General features: G+C 42.0%; 2 protein-coding genes across 3 annotated transcripts in view; one reads left to right on the top strand and one right to left on the bottom strand.

Annotated features, from left to right (window-relative positions):
• MINDY2 (MINDY lysine 48 deubiquitinase 2) overlaps positions 1-11910 on the bottom strand; it is a 32354-nt gene extending 20444 nt beyond the window's left edge. Inside the window, exons 1-5 of one of the 2 annotated variants that reach the window (XM_065076014.1) lie at positions 10646-11910; positions 5014-5071; positions 3264-3328; positions 1454-1612; positions 445-547 (exon numbers count right to left, since the gene is read on the bottom strand). In XM_065076014.1, the coding sequence (XP_064932086.1) occupies positions 445-547; positions 1454-1612; positions 3264-3328; positions 5014-5071; positions 10646-11314 (1054 nt within the window). In that variant the 5' untranslated portion in view covers positions 11315-11910. The remainder of the gene's footprint in view (positions 1-444; positions 548-1453; positions 1613-3263; positions 3329-5013; positions 5072-10645) is intronic. The other variant, XM_005511138.3, reaches the window with a different exon arrangement.
• Positions 11911-13164: 1254 nt separating this feature from the next.
• ADAM10 (ADAM metallopeptidase domain 10) overlaps positions 13165-25274 on the top strand; it is a 45511-nt gene continuing 33401 nt past the window's right edge. The window contains 2 exon segments of the mRNA XM_065076013.1: positions 13165-13385; positions 24148-24298. Coding sequence (XP_064932085.1) covers positions 13331-13385; positions 24148-24298 — 206 coding nt within the window. The 5' untranslated portion in view covers positions 13165-13330.

The raw sequence follows: 25274 nt of genomic DNA, 5'->3' as shown, positions 1-25274 counted from the left end.
CAACATATTCAGAGGACAAAACAAGTTCAAAGTTCTAAACCCTCAGCGTTATAGATAAGTGGCTATAGCCACTTCTAACATTACTGATTTTTTCCTTGTCATGTAGTATATAACTCACGTTCTAATTATAGTAGATAGCATATAGCAAAGTAGAAATGTGAATGCTGCCCGTAATACTTTTTCATAAAAGGAAGTTCTCTTCAGCTTTTTAAAAAGTGTATTTAATGGACCAAGAGAATGAGGCTGATCCTTGGTGTGGAAATCACATCAGAGAAGTTTAGAAGACAAGCACAGCGCTGTCAGCTTGCCCAGGCAAAGAAGTTCAGCAGACAGAATGCAGCTTTTCACACTTGTATCTCTGCACGTTGAGACCCACATACAAAATAGGTAACTAAGATTTGACAGGGAAGATACTTTGATAAAGCATAGAAAACATTTACGCACCTTCACTAACGAGTTCACTGTTGTCTGACTGTTTACAAGAAATTATCTTCTCCACTAGCTGATTGTAACTGCAGTTACCAACTGCTTTTACTATGTCAGCAACCTGGAGCAGGAAGGAAGAGCACACAAAACAGAGAACTTAACCTTTGTGAAGAACAACACACAACTGTAAGCCTATGGCACTTACTCATAAGAAAATAAGAAGAGTTTCAAAGAGAGGACATTATCAACCTAGAAATAGTAGGCCAAGAAGTTTTAGCCCACACTATTACACATTTTGTGGTCTTGGATCTCATTTTAAATCCTTAAGTTAATGCTTAACATCAAAAACTGTTGCTGAAGTGGACAGAGGAGAGAATGGGGCATCAGTTGGCTCAGGTGGGTCAGGAGGAAGTCCAAGGGGATAAGTGAAGAGCAACTTTCACGAACAAGGCATAAAAAGGAAAAACCAACCTAAGGCACGACTATTCCAGCCAAACTCGACAGTTTCTCTTTAAGTAAACAGTACCAGCTTACTGTTTATTAAATAATGTCATTAAAAATAAATTATATGCTTGTTAAAGATGCAGTTCTCTCTAATTGCTTCTATAATAACATCCTCAGTTCTCAAAAGCAGTGATTAGTAAATCAAAATTAAAGGAGGAAAGTAACCTTGCATTCCTTCCAAGTGTTCCCTACCAAGCTTTCAGAAACAATGACTGGGACACCATATCTGGCAACTTCCTACCTTCCTCAGAACAGCAGTTCTTATTTACATGGTCATAAATTCAGCACAGAAGGTTTTGAAAGTTAGCATGACTATAGACATAGTCTCTGTAAAGCTACCACACTAAAAAACATTACAGCCTGTATTCACCCCTCTCTGAGAAAAATCCAATTTTTCTGACTCCATTTTAAAAATCCATTATTATTATTATTTACTCCAGTTAAAATTCTGAAGTATCTCCCCTCCCCCCAATAAAATTCAAAATAACTTTTATAGTTTCGAATTATTAAAAAAATAAGTTACCTGAGGGTCCACTAACCATCCATGGTACAAGGGGATATCAAGAAGATCAAACACTATGCATTCAGGCGTGTATTCAAACACTCGTACACCTGTAAACTTCACATTGACATCCAGACCAGTCTGTAACTTATGCAGAATTGCCATTGCGTCACTCATATTCTGAAAGCAGCATAAAAACAACAAAAAAAACCACAGATGACCAAACAGAGCTTTGTATACTTGGTGGTTACTCTTGTAACCCTTCATCATTTTGTAGTCATCAATCCAACATTTAAAAAAAATACATAAAAGCAGAAATTAGCTAAACAACTGTTTCAGTGCATATTCAAATTAATCATCCTCATTGTGCCAGAAGAGATCTACAAAATAAGTCTCCTTCCAATCAGCTGTATCTGATTGTTTCTTCTTCCACACTCCTAAGCTGCTTTTAGGCAGCGCCTATTTCTTTTAGCTCTATTTACCACAGCCCCAAACCAGATGTTTGCAAGAAGAACTGGATTATAAAGGAATCTCTACGGGACTCTCTTGAGGTTTCTTCTCCCCTTTTAAGTCCTGCCTGATGAGTCAGGCAGAAGTAATTGCCACTACATAAATAAACGAAGCAACAGATCTACACAGTTCTACTTGCCAACCCTAATTTGAAGGTTCAGTACTTCAAGTGGTGAACAGCAATGAAGAATCTGGGTTTCTCTGTTTCACAAGAGAAGTTTTGCAATCTTATTTTGGTGATATCTTTAAATGGCCTGTAGATTGTACTGTGGAAACAAGTCATGAAAGAAGCACTTCTTATAGTAGTGATCCCAATGGAATCTTAAGGGGAATTATGAATTTATGAAGATCCAATCACACAAAGCAAAGATGAGACAAGGAAGAAGTGCTTTGTGAGACAGTTCTCCTGAAATGACACGCAGGAAAACTAGTTTTTCCACTAAGTGGAAGGAATCCACAAAAGGTATCATCAGAAAGTATTTGCAGTATTTGCAAAAGATTCAGGGAAATTGAAATGCCTTTTTTTTTGGCGGGGGGGGAGTAGTGGCGAGTTTGGTTTTCATTTTGTTTTGTTCTTTTTGTTTGTTTTCCTCATTTTTGCAATATTCTGTTGCTTAAGTGGAACTCGCTCAGGATTGCAACAATGGGGGAAAAAAAGCATTACAAAAACCAGAAATACAGATTGGAACAGAGATGGAGACAGAAGAGACTCACAGACTAAAAGCACTGACTGTTAGAGACAGTTGCCTCTGTGTTGTCTTCTTTTAATGATAAGACAGTTAACAGCAAGTACCCCAATTAATGGAACCAATAAGGGAAGACAAAAAACTGAGAATACGGATGACTGACTATAAAAAATGAATAATGTGAAAACTATTAAAGAGCTAAGTAGGCCAACAAGGCCTAAGTGGGGTACATAGTGATGAGTTATTTTACCAAATTAAAAGCACCTGATGAAATGCAGGAAATTTACAAATAAATGGATCTGTTAAACAACAACATAACCAATAAACTAACTTGAACATTCATGTGATGGAGCCTGGCTGTCCTGGAGGTGGCTGAACACCTGCCTTCCCCTGGGAAGTGAGTGAATCCCCTGATTTGCTTTACTTATTAAACTGTCTTTATCTCAGCCCATGAGTTTTCTCACTTTCACTCTTCTTAGTCTCTCCTCCACCCCACCAAGGCAGTGGCAGGGGGAGGGAGAGGAGTGAGCGGCTGTGTGGCACACAGTTGCCAGCTGGGGTTAAACCACAGCATTAAAGAAAAAGTTTTAGTTCCTTCAGACATAAGCAACTGCATTTTAGGAGCAGTTCCTCACCTGCTCATAATTTAGACGCTGAATTTCAGATATCTCTTTAGGCTTGGCATCAAGAATGTAGTCTCCTAAAAAAAAGTGGAAAAAAAATTAAGTTTATTCCACAAAGCGTCAACACTTCTATGAACACTTCTGACTGAAGCTGACTGATCATAAATATAACCACTGAAATTTTTTATCAAAGTAATGAGAACACTTTGTTTTATAACCTGAGTTATAATTATGGACTAAAATATATAAAAACCACAGTAAGATCATATTAAAAAAGCAAAATGCAAATGGCCAATGTTGTTAGTAAAGCAGCATTTCATAATCTCTTGGGGTATCATACCAATCTCTTAATTAGTCAGAAATTTACCTCCCACTGTGCCTCAACATAAAAAACCAAAAAGGTCAAACTGTTCACAATAAGATAAGTAACTGCATAACACAATTTAAAAAGGCAACCACTTATCTTGAATGATACTATGAATATTCTGGCAAACATTTCCACACACCAATAATTCTGAAATGCTTGTATTCCATCTATGTCTACAACACAAAGGCAATTAATCAGTTAATCAGCATACTGGGGTTCAAGATTCATAGCATTTTTTGTGACTACTATCCATAAGCTGCCTCTCCAAATTTTTTCAGATTTTCACTTCAATGCTTTTCATATTAATTCCCTTGCTCCACTCCTGAAAAAAAAAAAGTTTCTACTCCAAGAAAAATACCAATTCAGGTTTCCTAATTTACCATCTTTTAAGATTGTTCAAATGGTTGAAAAGCTTTTCTTTTTTCATTTTCTTAAGCTGCAGAAGAACCACTTGGCAACTGCTAATCCTGTCAACTGAATAGAAACCTAACTAATTTGAGATGGTAGTTTTGTTATTCAAGTTAATAAGGTAATTTCAGAAGCTAATATACACCTTCAAGAAAAAAATGCAAACATTTAGCCAACTGTGAGTATGCAGTGACTTCAGGCAGTATTATTCTATCGATACGACAAAATGTTTAGACACAGACAGTGAGATATCTTAAGACTTATTTTTTTGAAATTACGTAATTAACTTTTTCTTCCACTGAAAGACTGAGTGGCACGCTTTTGAAAAGAACAAGCTACATTCTTGGCAAGAAAAAAAATAAAAAGAAAATATAGTAAGGTTTTTTTTCTCCTGTTTAAGAAAAAACAAGCCTAGTCTATTAACCACAAATGTTTTCTATTTTTTAGGCTGTGGTACATGTAGCTCAAGCACTATCACAACTGCACTTTTAGCAACTAGATCATTGTGGGCTATTGAAGTTACAGGCTTGTCAGATGGAAACAGGAGCAGTTTTGCTAAACACTGAATCTGATAAGGGAGTAGCACCTGCAAATGAGGCCCAAATCACTGTGATGACTAGGTTAACTTTTTCCTGTTATTTTAGTTGCGTTATGCTACTAAGGATTACTTACTACTGACAAAAGCACAGTTGACTTACTACACTATTTGAATTATAACAAAAAAAACTGTAAGAGACATAAATAAGTTCAAATCTATTAATGTGTTGGTGGACTAAGCCATATCAACTGCATCACTAGACTAACCACTTAGGAAAGCAGCACAGAAAACTTTTAAAAGCAGTTAAGGAAAAACAGGAGTAAATGAATACCGTAAGTAGTTTTCTTGAAGCATGCATTCAAGTAAAGCAGAATAAAACAATAAGTAAATAAAACAGTCCTCCTATACTACTCACTAATAAGCATAACATATAATTGAAAATGACTAACCTAAGTATTCCATCAGCTGTTCGGCTGTTATGATTTCCATCATTGGTGGCAGCTTAATCTGTGAAAGCAAAAGTACATCCTCTTTAAAACGTCAAAACAATACAACTTAGAAAGTATCAATAAGGTATTTCTAGACAGAATTCTTCTGATCACATTTGCCTGGCCAATTTAGAAGAGCATTAGCATAGTTGGACAAGAACCTTCCCAGGACCTACACTAAACAACAGCTACAAGAAGAGGTTAAAAAAAGGCATTTTGGATTTTAGATCAACCACACACACACAGTGTTTTCTCTTGCTTGCAGCTCTCTGCGTAGTGCTTCCTACTCCTACCAAAACATCTCACCAGCATCCCCCTCAACTTTCCAGTTCTCACTGCACCAGCTCAGCCAGGATGAGCAGACTGGAAACTGTAGCTACACTTAGCTAAGAAAATTTCACCTTATTCAGCAAAGTCTTTGACTCCATGCCTTCATTATACCCCCTAACCAAGTTCTAACTCAAAACTCCTGCATACAGGCAAGAGGCTGTAGAGAATCAGGTGCAGCAGCTGCTGGGGCAGGGAAGCCAGGACTCCCACAGGCAGGAGGAAATGACCTCCAGCCCCATCCCGCGCTCACATCTCCGGGGTTTGGTTTAACTCCCACTCTTCAGAAGGGCTTAAAAAAAAATAAGTGATATAGTCCTGCATAGAAGCTAACACTTAAAAAAAATACTATGCATATGGAAATGGACCATGCAAATTTCTAATGGCTTATTATTTATAGGCTCAGAACATGTTGATCTAAAATATACAATTCCCCTGAATTCAGCACTCTGGACAAAAAACAGTTAATACTCCCTGCAAATACTTACCTCTTGCCTTGTGGGAACAGCTTAATCAACTTATCACACAATAGGCTGACAGTACGTGCTGCCACGCGATAACCTTGCCCTGTCCCCCGACCCAGGCTTCCTGGGTGCCCCAGAGCAAGCCGCCTGTTCTGAACGGCCCGGGCCGGCTGCTCTGCCAGCGCTGCTCACCCACAGCCCGGGCAGCATGGGCCAAGGCCCTGCGGAGCGCTCAGCAGCCGCTCAGCAGCAGCTCACCTTGGGAGGCTGAGCCAGCTCATCTGAGCAATCTGTGCAAGTTCTGGCCATAAGGAGGGTTAGCTCAGTAACAAGAAAAGGCCGATCACGTGCGAAGAGCCAATGCCAGAACTCAGACCAGGCGCTACCTCTGCAGATTCCAACAAATCAAATGGATATCAGCAGGAACATACTGTCCTCAGTGCCTCAAAAAAAAAGTTGTTTTTATTATAACCTCAAACTAAAAATTTATAACTAGAAATTTTTTACACTACCTCTTATTTACACCTCAGTTTGGATAGATCTAAGCATAAATGTCTATATAACATTTACTTACATAATTGTTACAATCACCTAAAGAGGTAATTCATGCAGTTCTAAAAGTTACCGAAATTCTAGTAGAACTAGGCACGTAGGGAACACAGCTCCCAAAACCTTCCATTGGCTGAGAGGACTGTGACAGAAAAAACTTTTAAAGATGCTGCCAAATACACTACTGGGATTATTCTCCTACATAAAAGGCTGTAAAGTCAAGATATTCCATATGCACTCACTTCTCAAGACAACAGTAATATTATTTAGATTTCTATCACATTATGTTTTCTCTTAGGCTTATTTTATGGTCCCAAACAATGTTTTTTTCTGTTCCCTGGATATTTCAGGTACGTAATTTCTGTGCAGTGCATTAAGGCACATGGAGTTCTTCAGCTATATGACATAGCATCCTACCTACGAAACACAAAGCAGGATTACCTGGCACCCTTATTAAGCTTTTAGCATTTGATAGCGGCCATGGAGTCCATCCTGAAAAAGGTTACCCCCATAAAATTACAGTTTAACAAAACGATGGAAGATATTAGAAAGTGGTGCATGAACTACACCTAAGAAAGACCACAAAAAGTATTGAGAAAAGCAAGCTTTGCATTGCTAACCTTAATTACATAGTGAGCCACAGGTCTGAGGAAAAACTGAGCAGTCTTCATATTTAAACAAGCTGAAATACAGTGTCCTATGCTACTCCAAGAGACAACCCATGCTTGTACATACATCTTTAAATTTTGTTTCAATACTCCTGCTTTCATTTCCATCACAGAAGCCTAAATAGTTACCACATTGTTTTGCTCAAAAGTTACTTTTTCAAGTTGGTATCATACTGCTTTTGTTTTCTTTTTACTCAGAAGAACATTTCTGTATCTCCCTGTAAGCGGAACTCCTGGGCTCTATCGCCTACAGGCTAAACTGCAAGTTAAGCTTATACAGGCAGTCTGCAAAAACACTTCAAAAGAAAAGCGATTTCATAATTGTAACATTTAGAAGCACAACTCCTATAACCTGCCAACTTAAAGCTATATGTCCAGACTCCTTTGAAAGTAGTAGATAGTAGAGGAGTAGAAGTTTTATCACAAGTTTAGTTTCAAAAGCCGGTACTATCAAAAAGGAATTTGAAGAGTCCCAACAGGTGCTACTATTTCAGAATTTCCAAAAGCCCAAGTATTGCCAAACCAGTATCTCACAGATGAGAACATACCCTCTAAAAGAATCAAATTTGTTCAAGTACTCTTCTTACCTGTATCTCTAAATACAGGTCTTAACTCCAATATAAAAAATACCTCCAAAAGGCATAATAAAAAATAAATCATGACTACAAGCAGAGAATATTGCTCCATTAATGAACAAGATTTTCATAACCACTAAAAAGAAACATTTTGAGTGCACACTTACCTAAGGTACAGTACATCTTAAGTCTTCTTGTTATTGCAGTCATTTAAGCAAATTAACAAGCTACCTATAGTCTCCCTTTACTCAGTGAGGGCTATCTCAAAAAAAGTTGTTTTGAATGAGGGCAACTGGAACATAGAAACAGGCGGTCACAAAAATGTTAGTATAGTTAAAACAATGTTCTAGCATGGAGGTAAGAAGCTTGCATCTTGAGCAGCTGAAATACCTGAAAAGGTGAGTCCTCCTTAAAATCTCCAAATGTCAATCTGAGTTTTTATGCATAAACTTTTCTGTGATTATTGCTCACATACCCTCTCTGAAGGCTTCCCACTTATTACTAGGCAGTAAATAAAGATTTTGATTCTAAGCAAATTGATTATGTGCCATTTCTCATAAACAAACATTCCTCTTCTGCACAAGCACTGCTGATACACAGTATTTGATCTCAAGGTTATCACTCCCATTCTGGAATAAGAGAAGCATGTAATTTGCCACACAAAGGGAAGTGTTCATGACAACCTGAAAACTAGTGTTGTAACTACTGTTCCTCAACTTTGAGTACTTGCATGTATTCTCTGAAGTTATTTGAGACCATATCTACCTACAAATGACCAAAATTCTCAACCTTGTCAGGACAGAGTTCTGAGAAAGGAAGTTGGTGGCTGATGAAAAGGAAGAGAGCCCAAATCTTCACTGTTCACCTTCTTATTCTCTGTTGTGATTTTACTTCCCCTCCTCATCTTCTCCTTACTCCATTTTTTTTCCCTGCCACATAGCTTCTTTTCACCCAACATAAACTATGGTATTCTTCCTCTGCTTTCACATATTTTAATTTATTGGTCTGCTTCCTTGTTGCCAAATTATAGTTACCTGACCCAACCTAGTGTTGATCTTGGGTCAGGAGAAGTGTCAGGATGTGGATGTCCGCCCTCAGCCTCAGTATGCAGCCAGCTACCGTCAATGGTGTGCAGATGAGCTGCCAATAAGCTTGCCATGCCAAACAATGCCAACATGGCTCTTGAGTACAAACTGTGGAAAAGAAAGGCTAATCTGGAGAGGCACTAATTAGGATAAGCCAATTATAAGCAACCAGCTAACAGGAAAACCCTCAAACATATAAATAATAAGTCCTGTGACGGCAGCTTTACCAATTTAGCTGCTTGTCTGCAACCCATGTAAATTCAGCTGAAGTTTTACACAGACAGAATTACAGAAAACCCATACTGTAATTGTAGCAGTAAGACACGGTAGAGCATTCCCAAGAGGCATTCTGATTTTCAACTACTTATAAAACTGGATATCACCTTAATTCTCACTGATGTAATACCTGATCAAAGCAGAATGCCAGTTAAAATTCTGGATGGAGGACAGTAGAAGAAAGCAATCATATTTAAGGCGCAAAGGACGAATGCTAAAGAACAAAACCTCCAAAAACTTAAATTCAAATAACAAGAACAGCGGTGTGCCATTGATATGCTTTCATTGAACGAAAGGTTAAAAAGGAAAATCCTGTAACTAGCTATTTCTTTTAAAACATCAGCACAAGGAATAAGGAATAAGTTCTCCAAAGCTTTACACTCAGCAATAGATGTTACAGGGAGCACAGAAAGCAAATGTTAAATATTGAAGTCTAAGACAACCTTCACACCTTCTTGACGATGGCAAAACCTACATGAGGCAATACCTCAAAATCACACACAACTTCCCTGCAGTGCTTTCACCAATAGCTAACTAGCTACATCACTGTAGCCACAGTGTTCCTGAACTTGATGTATGAGCTGTTCTGCTCAGGAAAGCATACAGACACTGTAACTCGAAACAAATCATTAATCTTCTGGGAAGTTACCTTCCTATAAACAAATTTATTCTTATAATATTATTTCCACTTTGGCCCTTTCCTACATCACCTGTTACACCTGTAAACAACCTTCTACTCTTTCAATAGCAAATTTCTTCCGCTTAATACTACAAGACAAAAACTATTCCCATAAAGCTTTCCTATTCTGTGACTCCATTCTATCAGCTCATCAAGCTTTTGGGTTTGAATTGCCAGCATTTCTCAATAAGTAACTCCTCATCCTCATTTTGCAATGCACACAACCTCATAGCTCTTCTCCAACAGATATCCCTTTCACATATAAATGTTAATAATCACATTATGCCTTATATTTTGATTACTTAAAGTAAAGAAGAATTATTTTAAGAGTACAGAAGGCCCATATCGATGATGGCTATCAGAATACGAGAACTTCCAGGTCTCAAAGCTGTACCTGATCATGACCTGATTTACTCGTTAATTTAAATACAATCTATGCTACATAACTACATTAATGTATCACTATTATTCAGGCAATTACTTGTACAAGTCTGTATTTTGTACAACTCCATACACACTTTGTTACACAAAAATAACCTATTTTCTCAAAATACCACCTATATTTTCACTGCTATAAATAGTAACGTTTACTTACTCGAAACCTGCACACATCTGCAAACCATATATTGCTCCGTTTAGTAAAGTATCGTCTAGATTTTGATTTCTGTTTTAAGGCGACAACAAAGTCTCTATACAGCAGCATCTAGACAGTATATTGGCTATAGACTGTAAACCATTATTTATTTCTCTCCCGAGCTCCCTATGCGAGATACGTGCTGAACAGCAAGAACAAGCCTGCGTCTTCACCAGCACAAACTTCCAGGGGTGTACTAAGGCGGCTTTGGCACGGGTGCCCCCGCACGCTCTCCGCACCCCCCGCCGGCGCTTCCAGGTCACGGCGCTGCCCCAGCGGCCCCGCCCGCCCCGCGCACCCGCCATGGCGGTAGCCGGCGTCCCGCCGCGCCCGTACCTTCCAGGCCAGGAGCAGCACGTTCATGATGGCCAGCAACGGGCAGGGGCCGTTCTCGTTCTGCGTGATGACGGGCGTGTTCTCCTCCTTCCAGCGGACCCACTTGATGTGATAGACCGACTGGCCCGGGAAGCGCTCCTTGGAGGCGGAGAGGAGCTGCGAACCCCCCGCGGGCCTGTCCCCTGCGGGCTCCGGGGCCGGGCCCCCCAAGGCGGCCCCCGCCACCACCGCCTCCTCGGCGTCGCTGTTGAGCTCGGAGCTGCTTGGGCAGCAGGAGTGCAGGTTGGAGAAGGACTCCAGCGAGTCCAGGCTCCGGGACTCCTCCCCCGGGGGGCTGGGAGCCCCGCTACTCCCGGAGCCGGCCCCCGCGGGACCGCTCTCGGAGGCAGGCGCCGCTTCGGGGCTCTCCGGCACCGCCAGTCCCGCGCCGTCCGCCGCCGGTGGGCTGTCCTCCGCGGCTCGTGAGGGAGACGCCGTCCGAGGTGCCGTGGCGGGAGCCGGCTGAGGGGAAGGGCTGCGCCGCCCGCCGCCCTCCTCAGCCGCCGCGGGCCCGTCCCTGCAGCCGCCCTCGCCCGCCGCCGCCTCTTCCAGGAGGAGCTGGCTGGCAGCGCCCCCGCCGCCCCTCTTCAGCGAGCCCGGAGGCGGCGGGGGCTGCGCCAGGCTCTCCATGGCCGGCCCGCCGGCCGCCCGGCGCCTTCGCTCTCTATTGGCACTGCAGCGGCTGAGCCTTCGCCAACAGCGCCCGAGACGCCATCATAGGAGCGACGGCTCCGCCCCGCCGGGGACGTGTGGGCGGGAGGGGGAAGCAGCCGCGGGTCACGGCGGGGCCCGGGGCGGGGGAGCGCCCCGAGGGCGGGGCGGCGGGGCCGGGGAACCCGCCGGCGGGGCGGTGAGCGGAGCGGGGCCGCCGGTGACTGCGGGAGGACGGGGAACAGGTGGAGAGCGCCCGCGAGTCGCGTGAAAGGCGTACGGAGCCCGGCGCGAGCCCGGGAGGGGCAGCACGGGGCGCGGCGGCCGCAAGGCAGGGCCGTGCCTGCGTCCCGGGGCGCGCGGAGCGGCTGCGGCCGCCTCAGGACGCGCGGCTGAAGCGGCGCAAGCACCGGGGGAACCCTCTCCCGGGCAGGACAGGCCCCCGCCCCGGTGCTCGGGGCTGCCGCGAACGGGAGTCGGAGCGGAAACCGCGACACTGCCCCGCCCGCCTGTTTTGCCGGAAGGTGGCGAGGGCGGGGCCGCGCATGTGCGGGAAGGGCGGTGGACAGCGCCCCGCCCGGCAGGTGCCCCGGCGCTGAGGAGTGCCGCGGCGGGAGCGGGGCGGCTCCTGTGACGAGCGCTCCTCAGGGAGGGGGCAGCTTTTCTAAACGTTTTCAGTGCTTTTCATTGCCGTTTGTTAGATGTTTATGTTATAAAAGCATGATCGTGGTGAGTGTAACAGATAAGAACTAATGCAGTTATATTATTCTTCTACCTAATGAGCCTATTTCCTTCTGTAGAAACCTTCAGCTTTAAGTACAGTTTTGGGAAGATAAGAATTCAACTTTTTTTTGTTCTTAGCAGTTCTCTCGTGTAAGCTCTTTGTAAATAGTTGCATCAACTTTACCAGCCTTATCCCAAGTACCACTATTGTAATTGTGCTTCCTATGTATGTGTTTGCTTAACAACTTTACTGTAACAGTGTTAGCAGAGTAAGGGGTTTTTGTGCTGTAAGAGCAATCAGAAAGGAAAAGCACAAATAGAAGTGGAGTGACAATAAACTGAGAAACTCATCACAAACCTTAATATAAAAATATATTTATCATAGTCGAATGTAAAAATTAGCACATTAGCAAATACGAAATGAAACATTTTGTCTAAACGGCTCACGTTTTTATCTTCATTGGAGGATTTTCCTTTACACTTGTGAAGGTTGTTCGAGGCAGCCTCAAAATGGAGAAAAGCCTGTTCCGTGGGCGGACTGCAATGCTTCGCAGCACACGGAGCACCAAGAGAAATAGGTGACCTAAAATAAAACTCGAAAAGTAAGTAAATTAGTTTCTGCAAAGAAAAACGTGCACCTGACGAAGGGATAAAAGAACCCAGCTGATGCGATGCGTTTACACTTTCGTAAGACTTCATGATGGCAAACGGCGCTGGCAGGGCCCTTCGGGGACCCGGGAGGCCGCCGCCGCTCTGTTCCGCAGGCAGCCCCAGGGCAGCGGCAGCCGCGGCGCCGGCTGCTTCAGCTGGGAAAAATCGCGCAGCCGGGCCGGGGCGGTCCTGCCGCTGTGCCTCGGGCGGGCCGGCGGCCGGGGCCCGCCCTGATTTGCTGCCGACATAACACAATCGGCCCGGCCCCCAGCCCCGTCCCCGCCCGGCAGCGCCGAACTCTGCTCCGCCGAGCCCGCCCCTTGCGCGCAGCGTGGGGAGGCGGGGCGGCTCGCGCGTCCTGGGCGTGCCCTGCGGCCCCGCCCCGCCGGTGGCGTCGCGCGGGCGGGGGCGGGCGGCCGGGGCAGTCGTGGCGCGGGGAGCGGAGCGGAGCGGGGCGCTGCCGGGCGGGGGGCGCCGGGCCGAGCCGCGGGCGGAAACGGTCCTGCAGAGCGGCGGGGGACAAAGCGGAGGGAGGTGCAGAGCTTCGCCCCTCCCCATCCCCGCGCCGACTGGGGCGGATGTGCTGTGGGTAGGCGGTGGCAGGGCCTGGGCCCGGCGAAGATGGATCTGGCGGGGACGATAATCCTGCTGTGCTCCTGTGCGGCGGGCGCCGGAGGTGAGGAGTGGCTGGGCCCGCCCGGCTCCGCGGGGCCCTGGCCTGCAGCCCTGGCTGGGGGCTGCCGACCGACCTCCCTCGCTCCCTCCCTCCCTCTCTCCCCGCCGCGGCTCGGGGCTGGGCGGCGGGCCCCACTCCCGGGGCGGCAGGCCGCGGCAGGCTGCCGGCTGGGCTCTCCCTCCCGTCGCCCGCTCCCGCGCGCGGTCCTCACCGTCCTGCCCGGGCCCTCTTTCCCCGCCGCCTGGGCCGCCCCGGCGCCCCCACCCCTTTCCGGGACTTTCTGTCGCTGAGGATCGAGTCAGCTGTTCTCCGCTCCTTTCTTCTCCGGTCCCTCTCCCCCACCGCGCTCGGCCGTCCCTTCTGCCCAGCTCCTTGCTCTCAGCTCCGCTTCAGCCCCTCGGGACTTTGCTCGCGGTCCCAGGAGCCGTTTCCCGGTTACCGTTCCGCGGGCGGGAGCAGCCGCCGGCGGCTCCGGGGAGCTGCTGTCAGGGGGAGGCGGCGGCGGGCGCTGCGGGGGGCGGGTGCCCGCGCCGGTGTCCCGCTGCCCGCGGAGCGCACAGACCGGCCCTGCCCCCGAAACCAGGAACCCGGATTGACGGAAAGTTCAGTTCAAGGAAATGAAAGAGGAGCCCGGGCTTCTCCTGCAGCGTGACTGTGGCCTCAAGGAGGGTCTTCGCTTTCCTCCAGGCCAGAGAAAAAACAATTACCGGGGGCGTCTAACTCTGTAACGGCTCCTGTTATGTCCTGGGGATCCCTTCCGACTCAGAACGTTCTATGATTGTTTTTCAGCCCTAGGGAACTGTTGAGGCAGTTTCTTGACAGTGTCTGATAATGTTCAATTGGTCAGGTTATGGTAGGGAAGTAGTTTCAAATTTCTATAAGTAAAGGTGGGTTTCTGGGGGTGTTTCTGGGGAAGAATGGGTGGAGCAGCTGATAAGGACTTAATTCCTCTGTTTCGTTTGGCAGTTCTCTTTATCTGGGCTCCATGCCTGTGTACATCAATATGTAGGTAGATTAACAAAGGCTCTAGCCCTAAGTCCTGGTCTTTTACACGTTCTCAAAAAGTAACATTAAAGTACGTGAAAACTTCAGCAGGTTGTACTTGTGACTAAGCTGTGAGGTAAAAAGTGAGCTGATTTTTGTAGTTAGATCTCATCCTGTTATTTATACCATTAGGACTGCAACACACAGAAGATTTTGATGGTGACTTTTGTGTCATAAATTCTTGGAAACAATCAAGATATTTCAGACATAATTATTGGCATACTTTTCAAGGCCTCTTTGTTTTCTGAACTGAACTGTGCTGGCACAGAATTAATTCAAAGTGATTCATTAACCAGTTGTGATGGTTGTTTCTACTCTTTAATTCTAGACAGGCAAATAGGCCTTTTAAGTTAAAATCACAGTAAGCATGTAAGGTGCAGTCCTTTGGATATACAGCAGCAAGTTCATGAAGTGTATTTTATTTTAGAAATGCTTGTTATTTTTTTTCCTTGAGAGAAGAATGGGCACCTTCAACATTTCTGGCACTAGGAAGCACACCTCACTAGCAGATAACAGAAGCATGCGTCTTTTGGTGTTTAGCAGTAGAGATAAATCTTTAAAGAAAGCTTAATAATGCTGGGTAGGAATCTAGAAAATATGGCTGATACACATCTCCAAAATATCCTATGAAACTTTTTTTGGTAGAAGTCTCAACATAATTATGAAAGGTTTATCATAACTTTATGCTGAATTAGAATTAGTTTTTAATATTAAAAATTTTCATTTTAACTGTGTTCAGCTTTCCAGAGTTCCTTAATTACTGTAAATGTTTTTATTTTACTGAAAAACAGAATTGTTCATTTGCATTCTTTTCTTCTAGGCGGGCGTTAGTATTTGTGTGAAAAAGGGCAAGTTCATGATTCTTGATGATGGGAGAGCAGCGCAATCTGGAAACAACTGAAAAATCCCCAGCTAGTTACCTCTGTTTCATTTGTGTAAAGTGTATCTTGTGCTCACTAATTTTACACAAATCTTGAAGCTAAGTCGTACTTACCTGTGAAGTTGTCTAGTTTTAAGCTATATAGATATTAAATAGTAATAATTCTGAAAAATCCATTAATCCACACTTTTTAACATGCTCTTCTGTGTGTTGAGTCTATGATTGGAATATTTTTACAGGATACCTCTTTGTTGAACTCTGCTTTCAGAATTATGCCAGGCTTTTTCCCTGTATACCATATTTATACTCTATTGTAATAGTCTTCAGACACTTTAGATATAAAGATATATTATAGATTAAAAGACCCAATTGTACCTTTAGTTGACAGTTAGGTATGAATCACAAAATAAACAATTTAGAATTTTAACGTATAGCATAATTTAGATGGTTCATTTGAGGAGAAGGATTAGAGTGATTTAATGCCTGAATGAAATATCTTTGTTTTGATAGAAAAAATCATTTTCATTTGTAGTCTGTATTGTTCTTAAAATTATGTAAAAGGAATGCAATCAAAAGCGACCACTAGCATTGCACTAATGAAGTATACTGCAATGTCTGTATATATGCTGCTTTACAATTCACTGTATTGTTTATGGTTAAAACAAAGAAGTTAGCAGCAGTTTGGTCTAATAGGCCCTGAAACACAAGCTTAATCAGATTTTGCTATTGCATCACTTTTAGGGTGCTCTTAGACACGTTTCTTTGCTACTGCTGAATAAATATAGCCCTCACAAAACAAGTGACCCAGTAGGTCAGTTTGAATACAGTTTCAATAGTGTGAGAAGAAAAAGCCATGCCAATTTTTCTAATATAATTGGGGAAAGGTAGAACTTATCTCAAGTAGGTGCATGTATCTTAGCTTCTAGTACATAATGCCTTGAATTTTAAGAATTCTTTAAAAATAAAAAGCGAGTCTCAGCGTTTTCCCCAATATCCTTGGAATTGCTTGGCTTAAGGGATCTATTCACTGGCTGGGTCTGTTAATAATTCTGACATGTTTGAGCAATATTATTTGCAGCTTTTAATAGTGTGTTTTGTTGCATATGATGGAGATGCATGCAGATATATTAAACAGTACTTAATTATCTGTACATAAGGATGTTCTTTGAGGAATGGAAATAACTGATAAAACCTTTCGTTCTCCCTGAGCATCATTTAAAAAAAAGGGGGGTAGGGGGAAAGGGAAATAGAAAATACAGAAAACAGAACTAATGAGGTCCCAAAAAATCTTGGATTTAACAAGAGTGAACATACTTTGGCTAGGCTGATCAGATGCTGAATATCACTGCAAATCTCTGATCAATTGTTTTCACTGGTACAGCACACTCTCCTATGTTGCAAGGACTTGCAGGTTGTATCTTAGTGTCTTGTGCTGCTGGATATTGAACTACCTATTTCCCAAAGAGCATGGGAGAAATTCTGTTTTTTTCTGGACACATGGGGGAGTTCTGGGAAGGCATTTATGAGCTATCAGCATCTGAGTGATTTAGTTTGCATCCTTGCTATAAATTGAGAAGAATACTAGCCTTCATTAGCATTGCACTCAGCCTCCAGCATTTATTTGGGGTTTAAAATAAAAGCATTGCGAATTTTATGAGACTGTGTCTGGTAAAGGCAGCTGTCAGATGGTTGTTTCAGAAATGTCCATGGTAGTTAAAAGTAAATAAAATCAAGTGTTTAGATAGTAACTTTGAAATGCCATTGCCCAGAAGCCTAAGACTGCAGTTTATTTGGGCTTTTAAATGGATTTAAATGTTTAGTTGTGCAGTATGGCAGAGCCACTGTAATGAGTTACTGCTGTCTGGCAGTCCTGCCCTGGCCATGTGTCCCCACCTCTCCTTCTTCACCGCTTCTGGTGTTTGGCGGCATGAAGAGCCAATTCAACCTGCTAATTTAAGCAGAAGAAATTAATCATTTCCTGTCTGACATGTATTAATAACTTCTATTCGTTTATTATGCAGACCCAAGCCTAGTGGGGAGGAAGAGCTGGGACTTGCACTGGGTGAGGAGGAAGAGGGTAAAAAAAAAAAGGTGGAGATTTGTGTGCTGCTTACACTGGTGCTGCCATACTGCCTAACTGTGCCCTAGGTGTGAGTTTGCAGTGAATGGAAATGATCCTGCCTTGACTTTTTGTTTACATGTATTTCTTTCACCAAAAACTAACTTGATCAGTGGAGAAAGTCTGTTTTTCGGCTGTATCAGTTACAGTGCCAGCACAAGGGCAGAGCAGAAGGGGAGTGGATGAAAAAGGACCTGCCCTTCTGCTGGCAATTATGAAACTACAACCTGAATGTGAAATTCAAGTTGGGAGCTATATGGTAGGGTAACTGTCCTTCGGTGTACTGAAGCACAAAAGCGCTAAATCTGAGTGCTGTGTACACTCTCTAGTGTCCCACGTAAAGGGAACATTTTTTAAGATAAATAAATTCTACATTGGAAACAGCTTGAAGAAGTACAACTTGCCTTGATAATTAAATTATAATAATAATTCTCTTAAAGAGATTTATCATATGCTGGCATTTCAAATCTGCAAATCAGTAAAGACACTTGGAGTAAAAAGAGTTGTTTGGTAAGTTAGCCTGGCTGCCGAACACTTTCTGATAGTTTATCAAGACATATTCTGTGATTTTTTTTTTTTCTTTGCCCCTAGCAAGCTTGACTTGTGTTGGAACTATTTGCTTTTGTCACCTTTTAAAACAGTGTATGCTTCATTTATCCTCTTATGGGAACTTAAATGTTGTCATCTTTTACAACAATATGCATAAACTTAATAGATGTTTGTATTTACATTGCCAGATTTTCAGTACTCTTTATTGCCAGTCTTCTTTATGTGCACAGAGCTAGCTCCTATAGGATTTCCTCCATTATCTTCCCAGGTACTGAGGTTAGTCTGACATGCCCGTAGGTCTCCAGGCCCTCTTCCTTGAAGACAGGGTTGATGTTTGTCTTCCAGTTGTCAGGAACCTGCCTCTGTCACCATAACCTTTCAAAAAGGTGATAGCCTCCAAATAGCATCAGCCAGCTCCCTCGCACTACTGGCTGCATCCCATCTGATCCTGTGGACTTCTCTATATGCAATTGGCTTAAGTGTTCATTTCCTCTGCTGCAGGTACTGCCTCGTCAAACAGTTGTTATATATAGTTGCTCAGGGTGTGCCAGGAGGCTCACAGCTAAAATCCCGTGGGTGATGCATTTTACCCTTTGTATAAGCTCTGTTAGAAGGTGAGAATGTATAACTCAGACTCCTGCCTGTCTGGTGGGATTTTGTCTGTTCAGAACAGCGACTGTAGATACTTTATTTACAGCTCTCTAGGGATGCTGAAGAGATATAAACCGTCATACACAAATATCTTTCACAGGGACTGTTGCCTTCAGGTGTTTGCCTAAATGTTCTGTCTAATTCTGTTTTAAAATCCTTCCTTGTATTTGGTTCTAAGCCCATGAGAATAAAGCTTCATTCCTGGAGGGTTTTTTTCATAGGAAATGCCACATGTAGTTTAGCAAGTCTTTAGAAGACTATGCTGTCAGGTTCAAAAGCCATCCTATTGTCACTCTTAGATGCCTGTATCCTAAAGGATTCCTGTCCACTAGCGTAGCATTTAGGAAAAGTATAATGTTGGCTTATTCCACTAGGTTGCTTGGAAAGGTGTGATGCTGTCCTTGATATTTGATTGATGGCAACATGATACATGAAATTTGTAGAGAAGTTCCCTTAAACTATATCTAGATGCTCATGGTTCCATGTTCTTTACTGCAGGCTTCCTGGTCCTATCCTTATTTCAAAATATATTTGTCTTGCAGTCTCTATTAAAAAAGCCACCACACTAATTTTCCAGGGACAACAAAATAACCACAGTAGTTTGCCACGGAGAACTGTGTTCATGCTATTGTAATGATTTATTGGGGTGCACTACTCCGCTTCTGTGGTAGACTTCTTCCTTTTTGATGCAGGATCTTCTAATTACAAAAGCTGGAGCTGGCAGTTGGACCTGCTTCATGTACCTCAGTGAAGTCTTCTTTCCAGTTTAACAAATGTTCACCATGGAATCTTGTAAATTCTTATGTTACCAAGGTTGAGTTACTTTTTAAGCTACCTTTGTGAATAGGGTAAAACTTTTGATATGTAGCTGCTTTTATTAGAAGGCGATTGTGTATCAGTTGCAGATTTTGAATGCTATAGCCATGTTGATGTTCTACATGCTTCTGGAGGTGAAAGTGAATGTTAATTTTGAAGGCTTGATTTCAACCCTGTCTGAAGTCCCTTTTTAGAAAACCTAAGAAGTGGTATATCCTGTAGGTGTTATGCAGCTGTTGGGTTTAGGAAGGTGGGAGCAGCAAGGGTGTCCGTGTTAAGTGTTCACTATGAGAGTACTTAAAGCATAAGGAGTTAAGTTTTGGAGAAAGAGGAGATAGCATTGTTTGGCAGTGTGATCACAGAAAGCATACGTGTTTTGGTTAAGGACAAGTTTTTTTTCTTAAAACCCTCTCTGCTTTTGTTTAGCAGAGAACAGTTTTACAACTTTTTAGCGTCAATGGTCTTCTGCTGTCTTGTCACAGTGGCTAGCACTTAAGAACTATTCTTTGTGACTCGGTTGGGTGCAGTCTCCCAGCTTTTCCCATGGTCATGAGGCCTGGATCAGGTGCAAGGCATTACTAGGTCTTCAGAAAGTTGTCATGCTTTACAACTTTTTTTGTAGGTGCCTGAAGTTGTTCAAAGGGTACCTTGCAATACTAAGAAAGAAATGGCCTATAGCAGTTTAAGGAATACATTATTAGAGGCCTCCTACCACTGAAAAGTTGAAGATAATTTAACTTGATAAATAGCCTTTGGATTATGGAGCACAGAAGTTTACGCGTTCTGCAGCATGCTAACTCCTTAGTTTTAGTAAAGGCTAGTATCATATTCTAGATCTAGGTTAATTTTAAAATTAAAACCTTAACTGAGTTTCACTTGTATCGGTTAATTTTGAAGCTTTAATGTTGCCACTTCAGGGTCGTGTACCTGGAATTGAAAGGCATGTACATGGAGTCAGGCTAATGTATATTGTGCATTAGTCTGGTATAACCAGTGGACTCAGGCTAATCTTGTTTGGTTTATTGGAGTTCTTGGGCCATAGAGGTGTTTCTGCTTCATTTTGTAGGATGAAGGACAACATCCTTCATCCTCAGTTCCTCATGCTGGTTGCTGAAACTTTGGATTCATCCTGTGTCTTATTTGGATTAGAATTTATGTTGATATGTGTAAGTCACAAATTTTATAAATGTTTAAGACAGCTAGGAGGCTTCTGCAAAGCTGGACTTGTATTTTGAGAAGAACACTGAGAGGAAATTAGAATGAAATTTTGTTATTGGACTGTGTTTGCAGTTGATGATGAAGAATCAACATTTGCAGAAGCCTACAGTACTGTGAGGAAATTTGAATGTGGTTTATCTGCGGTATATAATTACTTGAATTTTAAAAAGATATGGCAGTGTCATCTTGTGCACATTGCTGCTAAATGCAAGTGATGCATTTGGAAGTATTAATTTACTTACTTAGTGATCTTTCATGTTGCTCATTGAGCTTATTGGTGATCAGACATTCAAATCCATTGAAAAGAAATGGCTACTGAGAAATTTATGATGTTAATTTAAAGACAAGCTCATGAAAATAAATACACGGAAAGGCAAATTTGTATTTTTTGCTTACAAAATTGTGTTCTGGGTACAATACCAAGATTTTTTTTCATTGACAAATGTGACACTGCTGAGGAAGAGCTTTGGGATACACTTGTCTTTCATTGGGCCTCTCTGGACCTTGTCAGTATAGATATCTGAAGAAAAATATTGCATGAAATCTCCCAAAATTCTCACATTTAGATTGATCTGAGGTTACACTGATTATGAGATATCCTGCTTTTTCTTACAGAGTTAAGAATTCTAGAGAAAATTGGAGATTTGACTTTCGATTTGATCTCTCAAATGCTGCATTCTGTTATTTCTTTTTGGGGAAAAAAAGATGATAACCCAAGTCAGGTTCTTGAAAAATCATGCATGAACTGAATGATTTCTTCCCTTCCTTAAGTAGGAGGTAGAGGAAGGAGGGCTTTGAAGCCAGGTGAGGAGCCAGGAACAACAGGGCAAACACTGGTGTACAATCAAGTAAGAATAACATGCAGTGAAAAAGTAACAAAGTGAAACAGAAAATGAAAGGGCAAAAAGTTCATACGTCCTTGAGACAGGAACTGGTGCACAGTGTTATACCATTGATTGTGGCTGCCCAACCTTGAATGTAGTAGTAAGTACTATGAAATGCTGTTACTATGACACGGAAACAAATGTTCTACTCTTCATGAGGACACATCTGAAGATTACTGATTCAACCTGTAACTGGAAAACAAGCAACTTGCATGTTCTGTGTTCTAATATTGTATTCTTAGTGTAGATAAGATTGTGTTTGTATACCACACCTTTCAACAGACAATTTGGTTTTATGTCAGGTCTGTCTCTTCTTAAGTGAACTGGTTGACAGTTGAATTTGTGTGTCCTTTTTGTGAAAGAGGTGTTACAGCTAGTAAAAATTATTATACATTTGCTGCACTGAGTTTATCTTTGTATCACCACATTGCATCTCGGTGAACTAAAAAGTTAGGGCTGATATATTTCAGTAAAAACATATAGTTCACTGAAACACCTAAAATTTTGGAATCTGCTTTATCAAAGGGCCATGTGGGTAAGAATTTGTATGGAAATTTTTACTAAACATTGACCGTGCTGAAAGATTCCTTCTCCATATGTATTTGGCAATGTCTTGCTGTCACAGGCTGCTTAAAAGAAAATTAGACTTTTTGCATAATAAAACTGTAAGAGATGGTGTTTGCCTTTAAGTGATTGTTACAGAAGCTACTTTGTGTATCAAACAGGTGCTTCTGTAGAGTTACAAGAGAAAAGAATTGGATGTTTTTATGGGTAAACTGTGTAGAATACTGCAAGGCTTTGTTTCAAATAGGGTGAATGTTTGCATGCTAGGTGCTGATAAAAGTTATGTATGAAAACATACAATTACTCCTTGGAGTTTTGAAACTATACACTTAATATCTTTAATTCTTTACTGGCTTAAATGTTTGGTACATCAAGAATCATGACGTAATTTGGGTCATATATAACCTGGCTTTGAAACCAGAACCACTGAAATGATCTCACTTTTGACTGTAGATTCTAAACTAATTCCTTATGGTTGGATATTTTAAATAGAAACTGTTTTAAAACTTATTTTTCACTGTGTATGTAAAACACTGTGTGCACTGTCTCCACTGCAAAGATGCGGTGGTTTGCTCCATGAATTGTGTGTTTTGGTTTTTTTCTATTTATCCACATTATTTTCTACTGTTGGAACTTCTGTCATTTTTGGTTTCTGATCACAGTTGCTGAATCACTTCCTCTTAGTAATTCCTTCCATAACATTTGTGTTTACTTTTGGCAGGTAGATGAAGTATTTTTCGTGCGTATTGTTCTAGTACTGGTGTTTAAGATAAAAATGTGGTAAGACTTGAAAAGATCATCAGTGTTGAATGTGCCGAGTCAGGGGATGGAGGCTTTGGTGATCAGGCTATGAAAATATCCTTCTCATGAAATAAAAGCGGTGCTGTCGATTTATTGTGCACACATTTATATGATTGCTTGGGATGTGTTAACTAGTAAGATGATGAATCCTGGCTAAAAACTCTGCACTTAATTGGGAGAAGTGACCAAAGTCAGAATTAACCAAATGTCTGTAGCGCATATAGTGGCTCCTCATCGGAAGGAAAATAGTGCTATATCAATTTCTTTGCAGTTCCAGTTCTTGCAGTTGCTGTCCTGTTGGCTGTTTGGTAGGCAAAAGTGCCTCTCAGCAGTGTGCCTGACAGGTGTCTGGGCAGCACAAGGCATTTGCTCTCCTGTTATTGACCTACTAATGCTGACCTTGGAGTGGAAAATACTGTCTTATAGTGAAATGTTCAATTTCTGGTGTAAATGCAGAGCTGATACGGTGGTCCTCTGTATGTGTATTATAGATCTGTGAAAAGCTCTGAAGTGCTAGTGCGTCTGCTCAGTTCTGCGTGTCCCTTCCTCCGTTAGGATGGGAAGACCAAAATCTTTCCCTTTTTTCTGTCAGGCACTCTTAATGTGAGTTAGAAATATTACCTTAGGAGTGTCCAAAATAGACTGAACTGAATCTGTGTCTTTGGAGATATATGTTTAATAAAACTTTTCCATGGGATAGAACATTCCATGTGATACAAAATGTTCTGTTGCTGGCTGGCATGATTTGCTCTTCATTTTTCTCGATATTTGGCAACCTGAGCAGACGCTTTGTTGTCATGAGTGCAGAGTGAGGCTGGAAATACAGTCCTTATAGGGAACCAGAAGAAAGATGTTCGGCTATTGAACTTTTCATGTTTGGATCAGGAGTGCATTTCTGAAACATGTCTCAATCATTCCTGTCTACGATGTTGTAGTTTGCATTGCCAAGTAGTTTTAGACTAAATTAACTGTACTCATTTTGATTGAAATTAAAATGGAAGACACCTTCCGAGTCCACCTGAGACACTGAGTGCTAGTGTGCAGTCAGGCTGTGGGACCAGAGTAGATGAATCTGAAGCGTACAAGGGAGAAAAAGGAGAGCTAAATTGCATATAATGTGGAAGTTGGGGCCTCATCACCAACTGTTTTGCACCACAGGTCTGCCATACCTGGTAGTGTGGTTGTAACCTTAGAAATTTCTCAGACTTGATAAACCTTACTTTTTTATCTTTTCAGGCCAGTATGGAAATCCTCTGAATAAGTACATTAGACATTATGAAGGATTGTCTTACGATGTGGATCTGTTACACCAAAAACACCAGCGTGCCAAAAGAGCAGTATCGCATGAAGATCAGTTCTTGCGCCTAGATTTTCATGCTCATGGAAGGTTAGTAATATTTTTAAAGGTATTTGTTTAAAATGTTTTATTCATTTATGTGTTTTAATTATATAGTGGAATGTAAATGGTGAAATACAGTCATCAGACTAATGTTGGCTAGAATACACTAAAATACAGTGCTTAGAGTTTCTATGAAGTGTTCACAGTCCAGTATAAGTGTGAAATTGTTGCTTGTAATCACTCATTCAAACTTCTGGTGGTAACTATTCGTGCACTTCGAAGCTTAAACAGTGGAATCATATTGGGAACAGAATGGAAGTTGGTTCTGAGTTTATAATGCCAGACTGCCTGAGGAGATTCAATTGAGGAAAAGTAAAATTTCAAATTGTATTTGAAATTACAAAGTAGGTAAAAAATATGTTCTGCTTCTTGTGTAATGGAGCCATCTATTTTCTGTTCTGTTGTGGAATTTAGCAATTATTTGACATGGGGAAAGCATAATTGCTGTTACAAGGCTTGATTTGCCTTGCATTTGTCATGTGATTGTAAGATCCAGTACAAAAGTTAGATATTCAATGTGAGCAACTGGAGTATAATTTGTAGGTTTCATTTAGGAAGGTCTCTTTGTACTTCAGAATTTCCTGCATTCTGTATAACTGAGGAGAAGCAGTAAGAAAGCTCAAATATTTGTGTCTGTATCTTTGTTTCTTTGACTCCCTCCTTTGCAGCACCACTGTCTTAATGTATTTGAGGAATATGTTGTGCCCTTGCTTTTATAATTATTTCAGTTACAATTTAAATAATTAGACCTTGATAAATAATTGCTAGCCATATATAAAAACATAGGAAGTTTGACAGAGCTAAGGTAAAACCAGGTCCTCTGAATCTCTTTGGAACATTGTCTTATGGGTAAGTGTTCTGCTTCTGTGCCAGCTTGTAATTTCTTCAGGGAGTAAAGTTGCTACCGGAGGTGTGTAATAGAATGACTGAATTTTAGTGCATGCTTCTAAAAAGTTAGCATTGG

Source organism: Columba livia, chromosome 11 (genome assembly GCF_036013475.1).
Source record: "Columba livia isolate bColLiv1 breed racing homer chromosome 11, bColLiv1.pat.W.v2, whole genome shotgun sequence".
Classification (NCBI taxonomy): domain Eukaryota; kingdom Metazoa; phylum Chordata; class Aves; order Columbiformes; family Columbidae; genus Columba; species Columba livia.
The sequence above is the reverse complement of the archived record's forward strand: the minus strand, read 5'-3'. Positions and strand labels throughout refer to the sequence as shown.